The sequence below is a fragment of the Scyliorhinus canicula genome, chromosome 1, assembly GCF_902713615.1.
Source record: "Scyliorhinus canicula chromosome 1, sScyCan1.1, whole genome shotgun sequence".
NCBI lineage: Eukaryota > Metazoa > Chordata > Chondrichthyes > Carcharhiniformes > Scyliorhinidae > Scyliorhinus > Scyliorhinus canicula.
In genome coordinates, this window is record NC_052146.1 from 43,536,068 (window position 1) to 43,559,188 (window position 23,121).

Here is a 23,121-nt window from a genome sequence, read left to right on the forward strand (position 1 = left end):
TCTGTTTAGGATGATGGTTCTTGATCTATCCAGTGACATTTCACTGCTGTAATCCTTTTTTATTTTTATTTTAGGCACCTACTATATGGTCTTGCTAACTAGCACTGGTTTCTTCTGGATTTCATGTCTTCAGCTTGCCAGACTTCAACAAGGTAAAGAAAAAGGATTTACTTTATATTTGGAAAGGAACAGAAAAATGGGGAGAGTGAGAAGAGGTGCAAACATTTTGGGAAAAGATTCCGCCACTAATGGTGGTGCATAGTGGTGGAAGTAATGCATATAAGGCTAAATTTGGAGGACCAAAGGAAACAACAAGAACCACTTGTATTTATATAGCACCTGTTAACAAACCAAAGTGTCCCAATTTGCTTCACAGGAGCATTATAAAACAAAAGTAGGATACCAAGCCTCAGAAGGACATGTTAGGTCGGGGAGGTAGGGTTGAAGGTGTATCTTCAGAGGGAAAACTAAGTAGAGAGGTTGTAAGAAGAATAATCTAGAGCTTGGGATCTAGGCAGCTGATGGCATGACCATTAATGATGGCATAATTAAAATTGGAGATACACTGGAGGTCAGAATTAGAGGATTTCTTGGAGGTTTGTGGGGTTTGAGTACATTAGAGATAGAGAGGGGAAAGGTCATGACCAATTTAAAAAAACAAAGATAAAAATTTTAAAATCAAGCCATTGCATGACAAGTACAAAGACAAAGTAGGTCAATGAATCAATGAGTATAGGTTATTGGGGAATGGGACTTGCTGTGAGTTATGACATGGGCAACAGATTTTTGACCTCAACTTTAACAAAGGGTGAAATTTGGGAGACCAGCCAAGAGTGTGTTACAATAATTGAGTATGAAGATAACAAAGATGTGGAAGAGGGTTTCAGCAGTGGATGAGCTCAGATGGGAGTACAAACAGGTGGTGTTATGGATTTGGAAATGGGCAGTCTTGGTGATGGCATAAATTAATCAAATGTGACACCAAGGTTGCAAACAGACTGGCTTAATCTCTGACTGTATCCATGGAAAGGGATGGAGTTGGTGACTAGGGAATAGAGGCGACTGAAAACGATGGCTTCAGTCTTTATACTAAATTGTAAGTTAATTCTGCTCATCAAAAGCTGGAATAGAAGGAACTACAGGCGAGCTTCGACCGACTGTCTACTGGAAGGCGGTGCGCCAACTGAGACGAGCATGGGATGCAGTTTATGAACATGGAGATAAGGTGGGGTGTATGTTTGCAGGTCAGCTCCGGAGTGAAGCAGCGACAAGGGAAATTCTTCAGGTGAGGGATAGGGCAGGGAAGTTGGTGGTGGCTCCGGATCTGATTCACAAGGTTTATGAGGAATTTTATGAGAGGTTGTACAGGTCAGAGACACCTGGGGAAATTCTGTGAGGTACAGGAATTTCTAGATGGGTTCGGAGAACCCGAGGCTAGGGGAGTGGGACAGGGCTACATTAGAAGAAGCAATAGTGGAGCAGGAGATAAAGGAAGTGATTGGGAGGATGCAGTCGGGGAAGGTGGCAGGGCTGGATGGGTTTCCGGTGGAATATTATAAAAAATTCAAAGATAAGCTGTCACCCCTGATGTGGGGATATTTGAAGAGGCGATAGGGAAGGGAGTGTTGCCACAAACCTTGGGGCAGGCATCGATTTCACTGTTGCTTAAAAAAAGATAAGGATCCGACGGAGTGTGGGTCGTATAGGCCCATATCGCTTCTGAATGTGGACGTAAAAGTATTGGCGAAGGTACTGGCGGGTAGGGGAGAGGAGTACCTCCCGAAGGTGATAGGTGATGATCAGCCGGGGTTCGTGAGAGGGAGGCAGCTTTTTTCGAACATTAGGAGGGTTTTGAATGTCGTTATGGCACCGCCGGAAGGGAAGGAAACAGGTGGTTGTGGCATTGGACGCCGAGAAGGCGTTTGACCGAGTAGAATGAGGATACTTGATGGCAGTTCTGGAGCGGTTTGGGATTGGACCAAGATTGGTGAACTGGGTAAAGCTAATATATAAGGAGCCGAAGGCGAGTGTCCGCACAAACAATATCAGCTCTAGATACTTCTCTCTCCAATGTGGGACTAGGCAGGGATGTCCTATGTACCCCCTGCATGTGTGCACTGGCGATTGAGCTGTTGGCCATCGCATTAAGAAGTTCGGGAGCATGGAAAGGAATAGTGCAAAGGGGGAATAGAGCATAGGGTGTCCTTGTATGCCGACGACTTGCTGCTGTGTGTCGATAGAGTGAATATTGGAGCCACTGCGAGTATTTGGGTCTTTCTTGGGGTACAAGCTGATTCTGGACAAGTGAGTATTTTGTGGTGTCTCGGCCGGGGGGGGGGGGCTGCCATTCCGTAGGGCAGGGACTCACTTTAGGTATTTGGGGGTGCAGGTTGCCCGGGAGTGGGGGAGGCTTCGCAGGTACAACGTCACTAGTTTGGTGGGGAGAGTGAAAGCCGATCTGGCAAGGTGGGATGGTCTCCCTCTGTCACTGTCGGGTCGGGTACAGGCGGTTAAAATGAATGTGTTGCCACTATTTCTGTTTATTTTTCAATACCTACCGATTTTCCTGCCAAAGGCTTTTTGCAGAGAGATTGAGGGAAGGATGACCTCATTCAGAAGGAGAGGGAAGGTGGCCAGAGTGAGAAAGGTGCTGCTACAGAGAGGAAGGCAGGCAGGGGGTTTGGGTCTTCCGAACCTGATGTACTACTACCATGTGGCGAATGTGGAGAAGGTGTGGAGCTGGGTCAGAGGAATTGATTCCCAGTGGGTCAGAATGGAGGAGAGTTTGTGCAGGGGGTCAGGACTGAAAGCACTAGCAACAGCACCGCTCCCGATAGCCACGGGGAAGTACTCAGGGAGTCTGGTAATAATAGCTTCATTGACAATCTGGAGGCAGTTTCGCCAACACTTTGGGTTGGGGGCAGGGTCAAGGGAAATGCTGATTCGGGGGAGCCACAGATTTGAGCCAGGGAGGTGGGATGGAAATTTTCGGAAATGGGAGGAGAAGGGGATTAAGACACTGAAAGATTTGTTTCTTAGGGGTCGATTTGCAGGGCTGAAGGAGCTGGAAGCGAAATATGGGCTGGAGCAGGGGGAAATGTTTAGATACATGCGGGTTCAAGATTTTTCCAAAAAGGAGATATTGCTTCCTGGAAGAACCAACTTCCACATTGCTGGAGGAGGTGCTGACGACAAGGGGGCTGGAGAAGCGGGTAGTGTCAGCGGTGTATGGAGCTATTTTGGAAGAGGATAAGGCACCACTGGAAGGGATCAAAGCAAAGTGGGAGGAAGAGGAGGGAGAGATTATAGAGGAGGGGGTCTGGTGTGAGGTGTTCCAGAGAGTAAAAGAAATGAAATGAATGAAAATCGCTTATTGTCACAGGTAGGCTTCAAATGAAGTTACTATGAAAAGCCCCTAAGTCGCCACATTCCGCCGCCTGTTTGGGTAGGCTGGTACGAGAATTGAACGGTTCTGCTGGCCTGCCAAGGTCTGCTTTAAGAGCCAGCTCTTTATCCCTGTGCTAAACCAGCCCCATGGGAGAAAATGTGAAAAAGGAGAATAAAAACATTAAAAAAAAATAAATAAAAATTCTGCTCACCAAATACTGGACGTTGGATAATCAGTGGACGAGTCAGTGGAGAAACAGGTAGAATAAAGGATGAAATACTTTGCTGAAATGTGGTTTAACCAGGCTGTTGAGAAATTAAAAATTGGGCAAAGTTCATATGTTTCGGTCCTGTCCAAAGCTAGAGGATTACTGAAAGGAGGTTTTAAGGGTAATTTCCAAGGTGGTGCACGTGAAACTGGATTCGGGTCCCTGGGAGGCCATATTCAGGGTGTCGGACCAGCCAGGGTTGGAAACGGGTGCGGAGGCAGATGTTGTAGCCTTCGCCTCGTTGATCTCCCGGAGGCAGATCCTGATGGGATGGAGAGCAGCCTCTCCACCCTGTGCCCTGGCGTGGCGGGGGGACCTGTTGGAATACTTGACCCTTGAGAAGGTTAAGTTTGAACTGAGGGGAAGGATGGAGGGGTTCTACAAGTCATGGGCATTATTCATTATTCACTTTAAAGAACCGGATAACATCAGTTTGTGGCGGGGGGGGAGAGGGGGGCTGTGTGTATTAAGGGTGACTATGGGTAATCCCTGATTCCTTTTTGTCATTTGTTTATGTAAACATGCGGGCTGATGATTGGGGATTTGTGGGAGGATGGGATCGTTGTTATTGATATGGGAATTGACATATTTGTTGCTGATTATTGTTATTGTTGGTGGGTGTAAATTCGGGAGAAAATGTGAAAAAGGAGGAGAATAAAAATATAAAAAAAAAAAAAAAAAAATTCTGGTCATCAAATACTGGACGTTGGATAATCAGTGGACGAGTCGGTGGAGAAACAGGTAGAATAAAGGATGAAAACTGTTGCTGAAATGTGGTTTGACAAGGCTGTTGACATTAAAAATTGGGCAGTGACTTCATTCTTGCCAGTATTAAATTGGCGGCATGGTGGTACAGTGGTTAGCATTGCAGTGCCAGGGCCCAGGTTCAATTCCGATCCTGGGTGACTGTGTGGAGTTTGCACGTTCTCGCCATAAAGAATAAAGAAAAATTACAGCACAGGAACAGGCCCTTCGGCCCTCCAACCCTGCGCCGATCCAGATTCTCTATTTAAAACTGTGGCCTATTTTCTAAGGATCTGTATCCCTCTGCTCCCTGCCCATTCATGTATCTGTCTAGATACACCTTAAATGACACTATCGTGCCCGCCTCTACCACCTCTGCCAGCATTGCGTTCCAGGCACCTACCACCCTCTGCGTAAATAACTTCCCACGCATATCTCCCTTATATTTTTCCCCCCTCACCTTGAACTCGTGACCCCTAGTAATTGAGTCCCCCACTCTGGGGGGGGAAAAAGCTTCTTGCTATCCACCTCTCATGATTTTGTAGACGTCAATGAGGTCCCCCCTCAACCTCCTTTCTAATGAAAATAATCCTAATCTACTCAACCTCTCTTCTTAGCTAGCGCTCTCCATACCAGGCAACATCCTGGTGACCTCCTCTGCACCTTCTCCAAAGCATCCACATCCTTTTGGTAATGTGGCGACCAGAACTGTACGCAGTATTCCAAATGTGGCCCAACCAAAGTCTTATACAACTGTAACATGACCTGCCAACTCTTGTACTCAATACCCCTTCCGATGAAGGAAAGCATGCCGTATGCCTTCTTGGCCACTCTATCGACCTGCGCAGCCACCTTCAGGGTACAATGGACCTGAACAACCAGATCTCTCTGTACATCAATTTTCCCAAGGTCTTTTTCATTCACCATATAGTTCGCTCTTGAATTGGATCTTCCAAAATGCATCACTTCGCATTTGCCCGGATTGAACTCCATCTGCCATTTCTCCGCCCAACTCTCCAATCTATCTATATTTTGCTGTATTCTCTGACAGTCCCCTTCACTATCTGCTACTCCACCAATCTTAAGTGTCATCTGCAAACTTGCTAACCAGACTACCTATACCGTCCTCCAGATCATTTATGTATATCACAAACAACAGTGGTCCCAGCACGGATCCCTGTGGTACACCACTGGTCACAGTTCTCCATTTTGAGAAACTCCCTTCCACTACTACTCTGTCTCCTGTTGCCCAGCCAGTTCTTTATCCATTTAGCTAGTACACCCTGGACCCCATGAGACTTCACTTTCTCCATCAGCCTACCATGGGGAACCTTATCAAATGCCTTACTGAAGTCCATGTATATGACATCTACAGCCCTTCCCTCATCAATCAACTTTGTCACTTCCTCAAAGAATTCTATTAAGTTGGTAAGACATGACCTTCCCTGCACAAAACCATGATGCCTATCATTGATAAGTCCATTTTCTTCCAAATGGGAATAGATCCTATCCCTCAGTAACTTCTCCAGCAGCTTCCCTACCACTGATGTCAGGCTCACTGGTCTATAATTATCTAAATTATCCCAGCTACCCTTCTTAAAGAAGGGGACAACATTAGCAATTCTCCAGTCCTCCGGTACCTCACCCGTGTTCAAGGATGCTGCAAAGATATCTGTTGAGGCCCCAGCTATTTCCTCTCTCACTTCCATCAGTAACCTGGGATAGATCCCATCCAGACCTGGGGACTTGTCCACCTTGATGCCTTTTAGAATACCCAACACATCCTCCCTCCTTGTGCTGTCTTCACCTAGAATAATCAAACATCTATCCCTAACCTCAACATCCGTCATGTCCCTCTCCTCGGTGAATACCGATGCAAAGTACTCGTTAAGAATCTCACCCATTTTCTCTGACTCCACGCATAACTTTCCTCCTTTTGTCCTCGAGTGGGCCAACCCTTTCTCTAGTTACCCTCTTGCTCCTTATATATGAATAAAAAGCTTTGGGATTTTCCTTAAACCTGTTTGCTAAAGATATTTCATGACCCCTTTTAGCCCTCTTGATTCCTCGTTTCAGATTGGTCCTACATTCCCGATATTCTTCCAAAGCTTCGCCTGTCTTCAGTCGCTTAGACTTTATGTATGCTTCCTTTTTCCTCTTAGCTAGTCTCACAATTTCACCTGTCATCGATGGTTCCCTAATCTTGCCATTTCTGTCCCTCACTTTCACAGGGACATGTCTGTCCTGCACTCTAATCAACCTCTCTCTTTAAAAGCCTCCCACATATCAAATTTGGATTTACCTTCAATTGCTGCTCCCGATCCACATTCCCAGCTCCTGCCGAATTTTGTATAGTTGGCCTTCCCCCAATTTAGCACTCTTCCTTTAGGATCACTCTCGTCTTTGTCCATGAGTATTCTAAAACTTAAAGAATTGTGATCACTATTCCCAAAGTAATCCCCTACTTAACCTACAACCACCTGGCTGGGCTCATTCCCCAACACCAGGTCCAGTATGGCCCTTTCCCGAGTTGGACTATTTACATACTGCTCTAGATGCTCCTTACAAATTCTGCTCCATCTGGACCTCTAACACTAAGTGTATCCCAGTCAATGTTGGGAAAATTAAAATCTCCTATCACCACCACCCTGTTGCTCCTACATCTTTCCATAATCTGTTTACATATTTGCACCTCTATCTCACGCTCGCTGTTGGGAGGTCTGTAGTACAGCCCCAACATTGTTATCGCACCCTTCCTATTTCTGAGCTCTGCCCATATCACCTCACTGCTCGAGTCCTCCATAGTGCCCTCCTTCAGCACAGCTGTGATATCCTCTCTGACCAATAATGCAACTCCTCCACCCCTTTTACCTCCCTCTCTATCCTGCCTGAAGCATCAATATCCTGGGATATTTAGTTGCCAATCATGCCCTTCCCTCAACCAAGTCTCAGTAATAGCAATAACATCATACTCCCATGATGTGGAGATGCCGGCGTTGGACTGGGGTGAGCACAGTAAGAAGTCTTACAACACCAGGTTAAAGTCCAACATGTTTGTTTCAAACACTCGCTTTCGGAGCACTGCTGCACCTGAGGAAGGAGCAGTGCTCCGAAAGCTAGTGTTTGAAACAAACATGTTGGACTTTAACTTGGTGTTGTAAGGCTTCTCACTATCATACTCCCAGGTACTAATCCAAGCCCTAAATTCATCTGCCTTACCTACTACACTTGCATTGAAACAAATGCACCTCAGACCACCAGTCCCTTTGCGTTCATCATCTGCTCCCTGTCTACTCTTCCCCTTAGTCACGCTGACTTCATGATCTAGTTCCTTACAGGCGTTAGTTACTACCTCCTTACTGTTCATTAACCTCCTCATTTGGTTCCCAGCCCCCCTGCCACATTAGTTTAAACCCTCCCCAACAGCGTTAGCAAAAGCACCCCCAAGGACATTGGCTCCAGTCCGGCCCAGGTGTAGACCGTCCAATTTGTAGTAGTCCCACCTCCCCCAGAACCGGCCCCAATGTCGCAAAAATCTGAACCCCTCCCTCCTGCACCATCTCTCAAGCCACGCATTCATCCTGCCTATTTTTTCATTTCTACTCTGACTACCACTTCGCATTGGTAGCAATCCTGAGATTACTACCTCCTGAGGTCCGACTTTTTAACTTGGCTCCGAACTCCCTAAATTCTGATTGTAGACCTCATCCTGTTTTTTACCTATATCATTGGTGCCTATATGCACCACGACAACTGGCTGTTCATCCTCCCCCTTCAGAATGTTCTGCAGCAGATCTGAGACATCCCTGACCTGTGGACCTGGGAGGCAACATACCATTTGGGAGTCTCGTTTTCGACCACAGTACCGCCTATCTACTCCCCTTACAATTGAATCCCCTATGACTATAGCCTTCTACTCTTTTTTTTTCCCGCCATTCTGTACAGCAGAGCCAGCCACGGTGCCATGAACCTGGCTACTGCTGCCTTCCCCTGGTGAGCCATCTCCCCCATCAGTATCCAAAACGGTATACCTGTTTTGGAGGGAGATGACCGCAGGGGACACCTGCACTGCCTTCCTGCTTTTTCCTCTGCCTTTTGGTCACCCATTCCCTTTGTCCCTCAGCAATCTTAATCTGTGGTGTGACCAATTCGCTAAATGTGCTATCCACGACCTCAGCATTGCGGATGCTCCAAAGTGAGTCCATCCGCAGCTCCAGAGCCATCATGCGGGCTAACAAGATCTGTAGCTGGACACTATTCACGCACGTGAAAGAGTTAGGGACATCAGCCACGTCCCTGAGCTCGCACATTGAGCAAGAGGAGCATAACACGGGTCTGAGATCTCCTGCCATTTTTAAGCTGAAGCTTAACTTAGTCCAACTATAATATCAAATAATAGATAAATGAAAAAGGGAAAAAAAGAAAAATTGTTACCAAGCACACGATATAAAAAAAATAGAAATAGAAAAACCTTACCTTATCAACACACCTCAGGGAAAAGACAAACTACTTACCAGTCACCAGCCAATCACTTACCTGCTGGCTGTGACGTCACAGTTCAACTTCTTTCTACTTCTACCTGCCCTTGAGTCTCCCTCTTGATCTTTCCTCGGCTGGGATCCTTACAGTGATTGATTTTTTTTTTGGTTAGCGGAGGACGTAGGGAGGGGAACACTGAAGAAGTGTTTGTGGTTTAACTGTCACTTGACAACAGCTCCTCCACAAACCACCTTCTGGATACAGTAACTGCAATCCACTAATGCAAATATTCCCCACAACAGCCAATCAGCAGCTCCGCTCTGCTGCCCTCTGCTGGATGCTTGCCTTCACTTGAACACGGAGGGTGTCTTGCTCAGGTACACCTTCTGGATACAGTGACCTCAATGCACTGATGCAAATTTCCCCCGCAACAGCCAATGTCTGCATATGTTTCCCCCGGGTACTCCTGTTTCCTCCCAAAGTCCAAAACTGTGCAGGTTAGGTGGATTAGCCATGCTATATTACCCCTTAGTGTCTAAAGATGTGCAGGTTACATGGGGTTATGAGGATAGGGGAATAGAGTGGGCCTAGGTCGGGTTCTCTTTCATAGGGTTGGTGCAGATTCGATGGGCTGAACGATCTCCTGCATTGGAGGGGTTCTATGCTATGGAAATTGTGGTCATTATTATTTGATGTCAGATAGGCATTCAACATGGTTGAGTGACTTGGTTGAGAGACTTATTGTCATGAGTAGGCTTCACAGTAACTTCATTGAAGCCTACTCGTGACAATAAAGCGAATTTCATTTCATTTCATTTCATCTCATTCATGGTAGAAGATGTGAATGAAATCACAACAGGGTAGCAAGTCAATGAGAACAGAACTGGGGGGGGGGGGGGTCTGCAGGGTGGGAAGAAAATCTATTTTTGTGATGCACTTGCTGCATTTTTATAGATAGGAATGGAACTTGAGCTATACTTCAAGCAGATAGCCGTAAAGCTTTGGCCAGAGCTTCCTTAGAGTTCTTGTCAGGGCAAAGTTGGATGAGAGAGATTGAAATTAATTTGTGAGCAACGAACATGGAAAAAATGTATGCGGCATTCTGAAGGCAAATACTTTTCACTCTGATGTAGTATTCATTGCTAAACTGAAAAGGTTTATCGAACACCATAAAAAAATTAACTCAATTCTGTTTCTCATTGATATGCAAATAAAATTTAAAGCAAAATATGCCGAGTCATAGAACATAGAACATAGAACAGTACAGCACAGAACAGGCTCTTCGGCCCTCAATGTTGTGCCGAACAATGATCACCCTACTCATCCACCCTATACCCGTAACCCAACAATCCCCCCCCTTAACCTTACTTTTATTAGGACACTACGGGCAATTTAGCATGGCCAATCCACCTAACCCGCACATCTTTGGACTGTGGGAGGAAACCGGAGCACCCGGAGGAAACCCATGCACACAGGGGGAGGACGTGCAGACGCCACACAGACAGTGACCCAGCCGGGAATCGAACCTGGGACCCTGGAGCTGTGAAGCATTTATGCTAACCACCATGCTACCCTGCTGCCCCTTTGATGCGTCCTTTGAATTGACTATTGTAGATTTGTTTTGAGATAAAATTTTGTTTTCAAAATAGCAATATTTCCGTAAAGTACAATATAGCCCCAGCCCAGGGCTACCACCACTGCCACTCCAGATTCGGGTCAGGATTTAAAGTGCTGAGTTAACGAGTCCCAACTGGGCGGGCCTCCACCTGTTACCTGGATTGTCTTGACAAGTTAGGTACCATCTTCTCAATGCCCACGTCGAGTCCGGGCCATCTGGCGTAGCTCCTTATGAGCATCTTTGTTTTTGAGACTCCTGGGTGGATGTTCTGTAGCTCCTGTAATATCAGGCACTAACCTGGACATGGGACGATCACTTGGGTTCCCCTTGGGATAATGCCGTATTCCGTACTTAGCACTTGGTGTTTTGTGAGGAAAGGTTTTAATTTCATGTCGTCTGTTGATTGCCCTTGTACTCTGCTGCTTCGAACGACATGGCATAGCTTTGCCACTATGTTTGATGAATATGTTGCTTCTTCACCTTTGCAAAAGCTTAAATATTGTAGTGTTTGCCACGACCGTTTCCAATTTTTTTTTTTAACAGTGCATGTTGGGGTGCCAGCAAAATGGCTAGATTAGGCATAGATTTCCCAAAATAATTAATGAGGCGTAAGAACCACATACAGTTCCATTGTGTTTCTTGATGTTGGAGTTCCTTTTATGGCCATTACCTTGTCTTCTATGAGTTGTGGACCTCACTTGCCTGAAACACACATTTCTCTCTGTTGAGGATTGGGATTTGGGTTTATTGTCACGTGTACTGAGATGCAGTGAAAAGTATTGTTCTGTGTATAGTCCAGATAAATAATCTTTTTACTGTCACAAGTAGGCTTACATTAACATTGCAGTGAAGTTACTGTGAAAATCTCCTAGTCACCACACTCTCCACACCTAGTGCCTGTTCGGGTACACCGAGGGAGAATTCAGAATGTCCAATTCACCTAACAAACATATCTTTCCCCAACGTTTTTTCTTAATTTTTTCCAATTAAGGGGCAATTTTACTGTGGCCAATCCACCTACCGTGCACAACTTTTTGGGTTGTCGGGGTGAGATCCATGCAGACACGGGGAGAATTTGCAAACTCCACATGGATTAGGGTCGGGATCGAACCCGGGTCCTCAACGCCATGAGGCAGCAATGCTAACCACTGCGCCACCATGCCACCCCTTAACTCTCCCCAATATCAGGAACTCTCTTGCCACTATTCTTGACCTCCTGGAACCTCTTTCAAGTTATTCTTAATGCATGACATCTATCTCCATGCCACCAGATCTTGGCTTGCCCAATGCTACTATATGCCTTCAATCTATACTTCTTAATCACTCACTGTTCATCATAATGACTTGACTCATTTTTCTATTACTGATTTGAAAGTTTTGTTTCATTTGATTTATCATTTCTAGTGTTCTGATTTTTCTTTTCTTTGTTACAGCAATTGAGATGACGGACTTTGACACAACAAAAGCAGTAAGATCCCAACACTTTTCATGTCACAATGCTATGTCTTTATACTGCAGAAAAACACATTGTGATTCAATTTTCTTTTCTTTTTCCTGTTAGCTAAAAGAACAGATTAAGATCAAATATATTCAGACTGAGGATAAGCACACAGATGGCTGTAACCATGCAGTGATTGACTGTTCGAAAAATGTTAAACTGCTTATTGGGGTAAGTTTCCCCCCCCATTAGTTTTGCAAGTTACTTGACATTAGTTATTGTTTGCAAATCTAGTATTGCGAATGAAGCCGAGACCTGCAATCAAGCTACTATCAATGAAAGTACCCAGAATGGCATATGTTCTGTTTATCTGGGGAGAGGTTAACTGTACTTAGTAGGGTACAGTAGTGCTTGCAGGTAATCTGGTGTCTAAAGCACAATTGTGAAGTTTAACAGAATCTTTATTGATCTGACTTATCCCCTTTAAGACCACTGTTTAAGTTCTCTTTATGGAGAAATGATGTAAGTCAGCAATTCATGATATAACAGTTCATCAGTTCCTGAAGTAAATTTGAGGGCAATTTAAGTTGCTTGTGCAATTCTGAATTCCTATTCTAATCCAGTTTAAAATCACTGTGCAGTTGAATTTTGGTAGGGGTTCTCCCAATCCTGCAGTGTAATGATGTTGGAGGATCTGCACTGTTTACACTGTCTCTCCATCCTGTCTGCATCATTTAAAGCGGACGATTCGAACTGCCACAGAAATTCAGCCATTTTGTTTTGCAAAGGTTCGCTTGCTTACATGATTGAGGGATTTATGCCAAACGCAAGCATACATAATAAAATCAGAAACAAGAGAATTTCTGGAGAAAGTTTGTGTTAGGCAGTCTTGGAAAAACATCTCCATTTGCCTGCATTTGGGTTTGCAAACTGATTTTAACTTTAATAATATAAGAACTTGGGCATAATTCAAATGCTTGTTTGAAAATGCGGTGGTTTATTGTACAACAGGCTTTTTTGTTTTCTGTATATTTATTTAAATAAAGGCATTGGCAACATTTTTTGCAATGCAAAACACAGCACCTGAACCAGGTACCAGAGGGCACCTTCAACTATGGAGCCCTATGCCAATCAAAGTGAGCACCTTCAGTCAAAGAGTGAATGTATTTGGTGTTTCCTTTTTGGGAGCACGGTGGCACAGTGGTTAACACTGCTGTCTCACAGTGCCAGAGACCCGGGTTCAACCTCAGATGACTATGGAATTTGCACTTTCTCCCCGTGCCTGCATGTGTTTCCTCCGGATGCCCTGGTTTCCTCCCACAGTCCAAAGATGTGCAGGGCAGGTAGATTGGCCATGCTAAATTGCCCCACCATGTCCAGAGGTTGGCTGTGGTTATGAGAATTGGGGCCTAGGTGGGGTGGGCTTTTGAAGGGCAAGTGCAGACTCGATGGGCCAAATGGCCTCCTGCACTGCAGGGATTCTATTATTTAATCTTTCCTCTTAAATTCTGTAACATGGAACTCCTCTTGTTCTGCTTGTATTCACAATGTGCTGCAGAGAGGATATTGGCAATCTATTTGGGTGTAACATATATAATAGAAATAGATGTATGTAATGTGTAAAATTCTGCATGAAGGGATATTGTAATCTCAAACTGCATTTTTTATATTATCAGGGCACACCTTTCTGACCTATTATTGTTTTTACTGCCTTAATGAATATGTGCAAGAGAGAAATTATTTTTGCTCCTATTTTATTGTATCGCAGGGCACAGGTGACTATATATTATCAACATGGAATATGAATACCATCAAGGACATAGAAGTCAGCAATGTGTTTGATTCATCCATATTGAAAGGTAAATGTGAAATTTGAACACTGAAATGAAACGAAATGAAAATGGCTTATTGTCACAAGTAGTCTTCAAATTAAGTTACTGTGAAAAGCCCCTAGTCACCACATTCCGGTGCCTGTTCGGGGAGGCTGGTACGGGAATTGAACCATGCTGCTGGCCTGCCTTGGTCTGCTTTCAAAGCCAGTTCTTTAGCCCTGTGCTAAACCAACCCGAATCATCATTCCACAAATACTTATTGCTATAACTGTGTTTCTTAATAATCTTTATTGTCACATCTTTGGCACACTGTCGACATCAAGGACATAACTAAAGAATTGGACAAGCTCAATTAGTGCACAGAGCATTACCTGTCGTTACGCTAATTTCTCAAGATCTGTTCTGATCATTTCTCGCTTTGTTACACAAATTGCCTAACCTGCTGTAGTTGAGAATTAATTCAACTTCCTTTTTGAAGGTTTAAGTGGAGCATCATTGATTCCTATAGGTAGCAATCAATTGTAATTGATACATTTTGTAAAAGACCGTGCTGGCTGAGTCATAAAGTACGTAGCTACCAGACTGGGTCTGCAGCAGGTGGTGAGGAAACCAACAAGTGGGGAAAACTTAATTTTCTCATCCTCACCACTCTGTCGCAGGTGCATCGGTAGTAATAACCACTGCACCGTTCCTAGTGGAGACAAAGTCTCTTCTTGACACTGGATTTATCTTCTCGGGCCTCCAGAACTTTTATAGAGGGTATCCTCCAAAGAGTTGTAATTCAACAACAAAAGTAATGGCCACAACACGGCTTACAACTCCAAGGCGCCAAAAGCGACTACTGTTTTAGCGGATCCTAGTCTGGACCGGCTTTTATAGTTCGATTTTCACGAGATCCAGCTGATGGGCCTCTGCCCACTAGTGGGGAAAGCTCGTATTTCACAAGTTCCACGGGAAGATCAATTGGGGTGTCCCTGTGGGTCTCGTGAGGGTTATTGCGCCCGACATCGGAGAACCCAATTTTTTTTTTTACAATGAAGGGGCAATTTAGCGTGGTCAATCCACCTACCCTGCACATCTTTGGGTTGTGAGACTCGTGCAGTCACAGGGCGAATGTGCAATCTACACATGGACAATGAAGCAGGGTCAAGACCGAATCCGGGTTCAATGTGCCACTGTGCCGCCACGTGAACTGTTTTCATGAATGTTGTTATTGCTGATAACCGTCTTTTCTGCTAAACTTGTTTCCCAGTCCACTCCAGCCAACTCTACCCGCGTTTCTTTGTAATTACCATTTTAAAAAAAAGTTTAGCACAGTTGTTTCTGACGCAAGTTTCTCGCTCTCCAACTGAATGCAAAATTCTACCATGTAATGGCCACTGTTTTCTTGGGGGACTTTTACTCTGAGATTGTTTATTAAACTTACCTCATTACACATTACCAGATCCAAAATAGCCTGATCTTTGGTTGGACCCATCACATATTTAAAAAAAATGGTAATTACAAAGAAACGGGCAGCACGGTAGCATTGTGGATAGCACAATCGCTTCACAGCTCCAGGGTCCAAGTTCGATTCCGGCTTGGGTCACTGTCTGTGTGGAGTCTGCACATCCTCCCCGTGTGTGCGTGGGTTTCCTCCGGGGGCTCCGGTTTCCTCCCACAGTCCAAAGATGTGCAGGTTAGGTGGATTGGCCATGATAAATTGCCCTTAGTGTCCAAAATTGCCCTTAGTGTTGGGTGGGGTTACTGGGTTATGGGGATAGGGTGGAGATGTTAACCTTGGGTAGGGTGCTCTTTCCAGGAGCCGGTGCAGACTCGATGGGCCGAATGGCCTCCTTCTGTACTGTAAATTCTATGAAAAATATTGTTGTCGGAAACTGTCCCGAATATACTCTTATCAATTCTTCTTCACAGCTACCTCCATTATTTCCTGATTTCATTCACAGCCCCTTAGCTACTGAAGCAAAATTTGGACAACATCCATGCTTAGATTAATAAGTGGCAAGTAACATTTGCACCTCAAGTGCCAGGTAATGACCAACCTAAACAAGCAATAGAGCCTAACCCCATGACATTTAATGTCAAACTGTCATTGAATCTCCCACTAACCACATCTGGGGAGGTTACTGGTTCCCAGAAACTGAACTAAACCAGCCACATAAATACTGTGACAACAACAGCAGGTCAGTGGTTTGAAGTTCTGTGGCGAGTAACTCACCACTTCCCCAACCGTGTGCACAATCTGCAAGATGCCAGTATGACTGCAGCTAATATCTCTCCAACACTTTGAATTTTTCCATTTTATCTGAACATACTACTTTCCAGACTATTTTGTATAATCTGCAAATTTAAACATTCCCAATTATGTGTTGCTGCCAGATTAGGCAGAGCATAAGTTAGAGGTAAAATTAATAAATAATAATAATAATAATCGCTTATTGTCACAAGTAGGCTTCAATGAAGTTACTGTGAAAAGCCCTTCGTTGCCACATTCCGGCACCTGTTCAGGGAGACTGATTTGGGAAGTGAACCCACGCTGCTGCCTTGTTCTGCATTCCAAGCCAGCTGTTTATTCCACTGTGCTAAACCAGCCCCTCTTGTGGGGCCTGTAGGTGTTTCCTTGCTCCAAATGTATCAGAACAATTACTGTCGCAATAGTATGAACTTTTTTAACTATCCCATTTTTATATCCTTTCTCATGTGGCGATGCCGATGTTGGACTGGGGTGGGCACAGTAGGAAGTCGTACAACACTGTTTGGAATCACGAGCTTTTAGAGCGTAGCTCCTTCAACAGGTGAGTGAAGGAGCTACGCTCCGAAAGCTCGTGATTCCAACAAACCTGTTGGACTTTAACCTGGTGTTGTAAGACTTCTTACTATATCCTTTCTGATTGATGGTCATTGCCTCATGAAAATGTGAGGCGTCTTAATGTTGATCTGCAGACTATTTTTGATGATCCTCAGTTGTTTTTATTTTACTCCAATTTTAGTTCGGAAGCCGAACAAAAACTGAAGATTTCATGTTTTAAAAACAAATTATGATTGAAATTAAACAATTCTGAAATTGAAGGAAGTGGATTGTTCAACCATTTGACAAAATTCAGATGACCAAACCTAATTTTGTCCAACATTTCAGTTAACTGAGGAGGAATGAAATCATCTTTCATAAGTTAGTTTATGATGTTCTGTTGACTTGGAAAATCTAGTTTGAAAAATCTAAATATGTAACGGGTACTGTTCTTTAAATTTTAGGTGTGAAGAAGTGTCAAATTGTTGGGAGTACAATATTTGTTTTGGACGACACTGTAAGTTTCGGTCAATGTCCTGTATTTGGACAGAATGTTTTAATCAATATTGTTTTTCTTCCCGCGTTAAAAATTCTAACCTTTTTAAACTTTGATTCAGAATTTCCTCAGTATGTGGGATGCCTATGCTTTTGTTATGATCTGGTCCTGGCCCACAGTTCACATCCAAGATTTCTTGCTGACTGCAGAGGGGGATTCTAATGCCATTAACAAGTAAGGGAAATATTAAACTACTATAATAAAACAGCCTTTCCTTATTATTTTAGTTTATCCCTTGGAAGTATCAATTTTGATGTTTGCTTCAGTTGTTGATTTGCCGTGGAAAATGGTTTTGCATTCAGTTATTGCCAGAAAAGGTAGGGAAGAATAAAGAAGAAAATCTGATTTTTAAAAAATATATATTTTCAACAATATCGGGATTGGATCAATATAATTTCAGGTTATAGACCTCCAACTGTTAGACATTCAAACAACAGATGGTATAGACTGACATTGCAATTGAGTCATGCATATTGGGTGCATTTTTTGTGGGCATCACACTTTCTGTCTACTTCATAACATCTTTTTCTTTCTTGGCAAGATCTTTAGTGATATAAAACAGAATATCCTCTCACTCGCTGTGTGCAACCATAGTAAATTTGCTAGGGTATGTTTGTATCTGCATCTAGAATACATTTATTCTCTGTTCTATGGGTGTGCCTTGTTGGGCATTCTGTTGCAACCACGTGATGAGGGTAAATTTTGACTCCCCTAGTTTACCACCCCAGGTCTGGCAGTAATAACCGGTTTTCTTTTGTGAATTTAGGAGGATTAAGGAATTTTGTGTCTGCGTGTATCCTTTTATGTACTCATTGCAAAGAAACAGGTCTGACAGGTTTTCTTGAGGTTTCCAAAGCAAAAGAGATTAGTGTTAGGCAAACAAAAGTAGTTTTAAGGGATTTGTATTGGTAAACATTAGAAATAAAGTATAGTTTCAAGTTGGTTTAATTTAATGTTTCTGTGCCTGGAAGGATAAGACCTAAAGTTAGATTCCCAGGGGTGGGGGTTGGTTTCAATTCCAATTGTGTATTTATTGTGCTTGGGGAGGGCTTGGGCGTGAAGGATAAATAAACCAGCAGTGGTTGCTTAGCAACTGGGGCTTTGTAAGAGAAGTTATCTAGATTATGATGCAGTAAAGAAAGCTATCCTTCGTGTGTCTGAGTTGATTCCTGAGGAGTACAGGCAGAAATTTTGAAATGCAAGAAAACAGCTTGGACGAACTCGTATAGCATTCGACAGGGTGAAGCAAAGTAGTTTGGACTGTTGGATATGGCATTAAAGATAGAGAAAACATATGAAGCCCTTCTGGAGATGGTTCTTTTGGAAGAATTTAAGCTTTCACTTCTTTCGGTTATTGGGATGCATCTTGAAGAAAAAAACATTGAAACTGCTCGACAGGTAGCAGAGATAGCTGATGATTACGAGCTGGTCCATTGAACAAAACCTTTTTTTCCATTATCCGTTTATATCCGAGAAGGATAGAAAGTGGGAAGGAGAAATTAAAACACATAGTGAAGAAAGAAATAGAACAGTTGGGAATGGTGAGGAAATTTCACCTCTGATCAAAAAGGCAAGTGCTGAGGGTGGAAGTGATATTCGGAGGCTTGTGTGTTTTCCAGAGTGACATAGTGAGACACATTAGGGCATATTGTTAGAAATTAAATGCAAGACCAGTTGCAATAGTAATAATGATAAGGAAAGGAAATGACTATTTAAAAAGTAGCAGTGGTACAGTTGAAATGTGATCCTTCAGAATCAATGAGCAATGGGGATAGACCTCAAGATAGTTCACAGAATTATTTGAGTACTGGTGAAGGAAGTCAGGTTATTGGAGATTCTAGATGTTTTGTTTAAAGGCGAGTAGTTTTTCCCTTATAAGTTTAACCAAATAAGTAAACAAATTAAAAATTTTTGAGGTACAGGATCAAATCAGTCAGTGATAGTTGATGCAATTTGTATTCAAGGAAGTTTTAAGAAGCAAATTGTATATGGAAGGGATAAATTGAATTGCTACAGTGGGAAATATTCCTAAATAACCTATTGGAGGAATAGTTTTCATCCTAGGTAATGATTCGGTGTGTGGAGACTAATGTGATGACCACTGTGTATTGCAACAGGCAGTTGATCATGGTGACTACTGTGGGGGTGGGGGGGGGGGGGAAATTGGAACATTTGACAGGACTTGAATTGTAAGGATAAACTTGAAAAAGCAAACTTGGCAATTGTTTTGGTGAATGTCAAGCATCCAAAGTATTTGTGGAAAATGTCTTTAACAAGAAAAGGAGGTTCTGGTAAATCAAAATAATTGGTTGAATGCAGAATTAAAAAGCAAAACTAACAATAATGAGATTTCTGAACTTTAAAGCAAAATGGATGAATGAAGAAGATGGTTGGTGGTATGGAGCGTGCAATTCGAAAGCTGCTCCAGTGATGGAAAACTCATTGTTGAATAGTGATTAGGTTGAGCAAAGAGCTGATCCAAGTAATATTACTGATGTGTCGAAGGCCATAATGGACAAGAAGAAAACAACTGAAGTCCCTGCAGAATTGGAAACTATGAATTGTCAACCAGAAGTGCTGAAAGTACAAAGTGATCTTTGAGCCAATGACCAGAGACTCTGATTTAGAAATGCTTCTCTGATACTATACAAGATGTAGCGGTTGGTAGAAACGCAAGTGAACAGTTTCCTAAAGACCATTCAAATTCTACTGAGAACTGGAATGAGATAGGTCAGAACTTGTATGAAAAATGTTGAAGGATTCGAACAAACTATGAATCTTCAGAGTTTCAGTAATTGACATGGTCAAACAGAATTGAAAATAACTTGTTTGAAATGTGACTGGGAGAAATAACAAGATCACAAAGTTCAAGGAACAAATCGAGCAAGTACAAGATTTTGAGTGAACATAAGCACCTTAACATTCCTGAAGCAGCTAAAACAGATTTTGACCAAAGAAGACATGAAATGTTAACTCTCAAAAAGGGGAAAGCAGTATTATTACCAGAGAAGATTTAAAGTGTACTTTTTGGGAGTGGAGTTTGGAATCTCATGTGACAATCCTCTGAGGGAATTCTGAGGAGAAAACCTCAGACATTTAATTGGGCTCAGAGAGGAGTGTGTCTTACCGCAGCCATCTTTTGTGCTTAAAAGCGATGTTTTGTGTAAATGGACTATTGTAGTTTAAAATGTACTTTGTAATCCATGTTTTTGAAAATTTTTTAGATTAGCCAATTATTTTTTTTCCAATAAGGGGCAATTCAGCATGACCAATCCACCTAACCGCCACATCTTTGGGTTGTGGGGGTGAATTCCACGCAGACATGAGGAGAATGTACAAACTCCACACGGACAGTGACCCAGGGCCGGGATTCGAACCCAGGTCCTCAGCGGTGTAAGCAGCATTGATCACCACTGTGCCACGTGCTGCCCTGTAATTCTTGTTAACCTTTTAAATCTGTGTAGTTGTTCAGCTAAGGGGGACACGTGGCATCGTGGTATTGTCACTGGACTGGTGATCCAGAGACCCAGGGTAATACTCTTGGGACCCGGGTTCAAATCCCACCTTGGTAGGTGGTGGAAATTGAATCCAATAAATATCTGAATTAAAGTCCAATGAATATCATTTTTTAAATATAACTTTCGAGTACCCAATTCCTTTTTTTTTACGACTTAGGGGAAATTTAGAGTGGCCAATCCACTTATCTGCACATCTTTGGATTGTGGGGGCGAAACCCATGCAAACACGGGGAGAATGTGCTCACACGGACAGAGACCCAGAGCTGGGATTGAACCTGGGACCTCGGCGCCGTGAGACAGCAGTGCCACCGTGCTGCCCCAAGTCCAATGAAAACCATTGTCAATTGTTGTGGGGGAAAAAATACCCAGCTGGTTCAGTAATGTCCTTCAGGGAAGGAAATCTGAGGGCAGCACGGTGGCACAGTGGTTAGCATTGCTGCCTACGGCGCTGAGGACCCGGGTTCGAATCCCGGTCCTGGGTCACTGTCTGTGTGGAGTTGGCACATTCTCCCCCGTGTTTGCGTGGGTTTCACCCCCACAACCCAAAGATGTGCAGGGTAGGTGGATTGGCCACTCTAAATTGCCCCTTAATTGGAAAAAATAATTGGGTACTCTAAATTAAAAAAAAAAGAAAGTTGTTTAAAAAAGGGAAGGAAATCTGGCATCCTTACCTGGTCTGGCTGACACGTGACTCCAGATCCACAGCAATGTGGTTGACTCTTAAATGCCCTCTGAAATGGCCTAACAAGCGACTTGAGTTGTATCAAATCACTACAAAGTTTAAAAAAAATAAATTGAGTATCCAATTCATTTTTTACAATTAAGGGGCTATTTAGTGTGGCCAATCCACCTAGCCTGCACATCGTTTTGGGTTGTGGGGGCGAAACCCATGCAAACATGGAGAGAATGTGCAAACTCCACATGGGCAGTGACCCAGAGCCGGGATCGAACCTGGGACCTCGGTGCCGTGAGGCAGCAGTGCTAACCACTTGTGCCACCATGCTGCCCCAAATCACTACAAAGTTAATAAAAAGGAAAGAAACCGGACTGACCTGGGCACCGAAACCGACAAAGGCAAACACAGCCCTGTCGACCCTGTAAAGTCCTTATTAACGTCTGAGGGCAAGTGCCAAAATTGGGAGAGCTGTCTCACAGCGAGTCAAGCAACAGACTGACATAGACATACTCACGGAATCATATATTTCAGATAATGTCCCAGACACAACAATCATTACCTTTGGGTATGTCTTGTCCCACCAGCAGAGCTGCCAATACAGTGGTATACAGCCGAGATGGCGTTGCCCTGGGAGTCCTCAACATTGACTCTGGACCTCAGAGTCTTATGACTTCAGGTCAAACGTGGGCAGGGTGACCTCCTGCTGATTACCACATACCATCCACAATCAGCTGATGATTTCATACTACATGTTGAACACCACTTGGAGGAAGCAGTAAGAGTGGCAAGGGCACAGAATGTACTCTGGATGAGGGACTTCAATGTCCATCACCAAGAGTGGCTTGGTAGCAGCACTACTGACTGAACTGGCCGAATCATAAAACTGCTAGACTGGATCTGCGACACGTGGTGAGGGAACCAACAAGAAGGGGAAACCTAGTTGACCTCATCCTCGCCAACCTGTCTGCCGCTGCATCTGTCCATGACTTTTTCGGCAGGAGTGACCACTGCACAATCCTTGTGGAGACAAAAGTCCTGTCTTCACATTGATGATACCCTTCATTGTGTCGTGTAGCACTATCACCGTGCTAAATGTGATAGATTCAGAACAGATCTAGTAACTCGAGACTGAGTATCCGTGAGGCGCTGTCGGCCATCAGCAGCAGCAGCAGAATTGTACTTAGCCACAATCTGTAACATCAAGGTCCGGTATATCCTGCAATTACCACCAAGCCAAGGGATCAACACTGGTTCAATGAAGAGTGCAGGTGTGCATGCCAGGAGCAGCATCAGGCGTAACGAAAAATGTCAACCTGGTGAAGCAACAACATCGGACTAGCGTGCCAAACAACATAAGCAAGCAAGTGACAGACTGAGCTAAGCGACCCCACAACCAATGGATCAGATCTGAGCTCTGCAGTCCTGCCACATCCAGTTGTGAATGATGATGGACAATTTAACAACTCACTGGAGGAAGAGGCTCCACAAATATCCCCATCCTCCATGATGGAGGAGCCCAGCACATCTGTGCAAAAGACGAGGCTAAGCATTCACAACAATCTTCAACCAAAAGTGCCAAGTGGATGATCCATCTCTATCTCCTCCAGAGGTCCCAGCATCACAGATGCCAGTCTTCAGATAATTCGATTCACCCCACGCGATCTCAAAAACGTCTGAAGGCACTGGTTACTGCAAAGGCTATGGGTCCTGACAATATCCCGACAAAGTACTGAAGACTTGTGCTCCAGAACTTCTTGCCAAGCTGTCCCAGTGCAGCTGCAACTCCTGGAATCTATCCGGCAATATGGAAAATTGC

General features: G+C 43.8%; 1 protein-coding gene across 2 annotated transcripts in view; it reads left to right on the forward strand.

Annotated features, from left to right (window-relative positions):
* Window positions 1-23,121, forward strand: part of kntc1 (kinetochore associated 1) — a 223,963-nt gene that overhangs the window by 19,820 nt on the left and 181,022 nt on the right. For both annotated transcript variants that reach the window (XM_038790065.1, XM_038790073.1), the window contains exons 6-11: window positions 75-152; window positions 11,931-11,965; window positions 12,059-12,166; window positions 13,704-13,794; window positions 17,020-17,072; window positions 17,173-17,285. In XM_038790065.1, coding sequence (XP_038645993.1) covers window positions 75-152; window positions 11,931-11,965; window positions 12,059-12,166; window positions 13,704-13,794; window positions 17,020-17,072; window positions 17,173-17,285 — 478 coding nt within the window. The remainder of the gene's footprint in view (window positions 1-74; window positions 153-11,930; window positions 11,966-12,058; window positions 12,167-13,703; window positions 13,795-17,019; window positions 17,073-17,172; window positions 17,286-23,121) is intronic.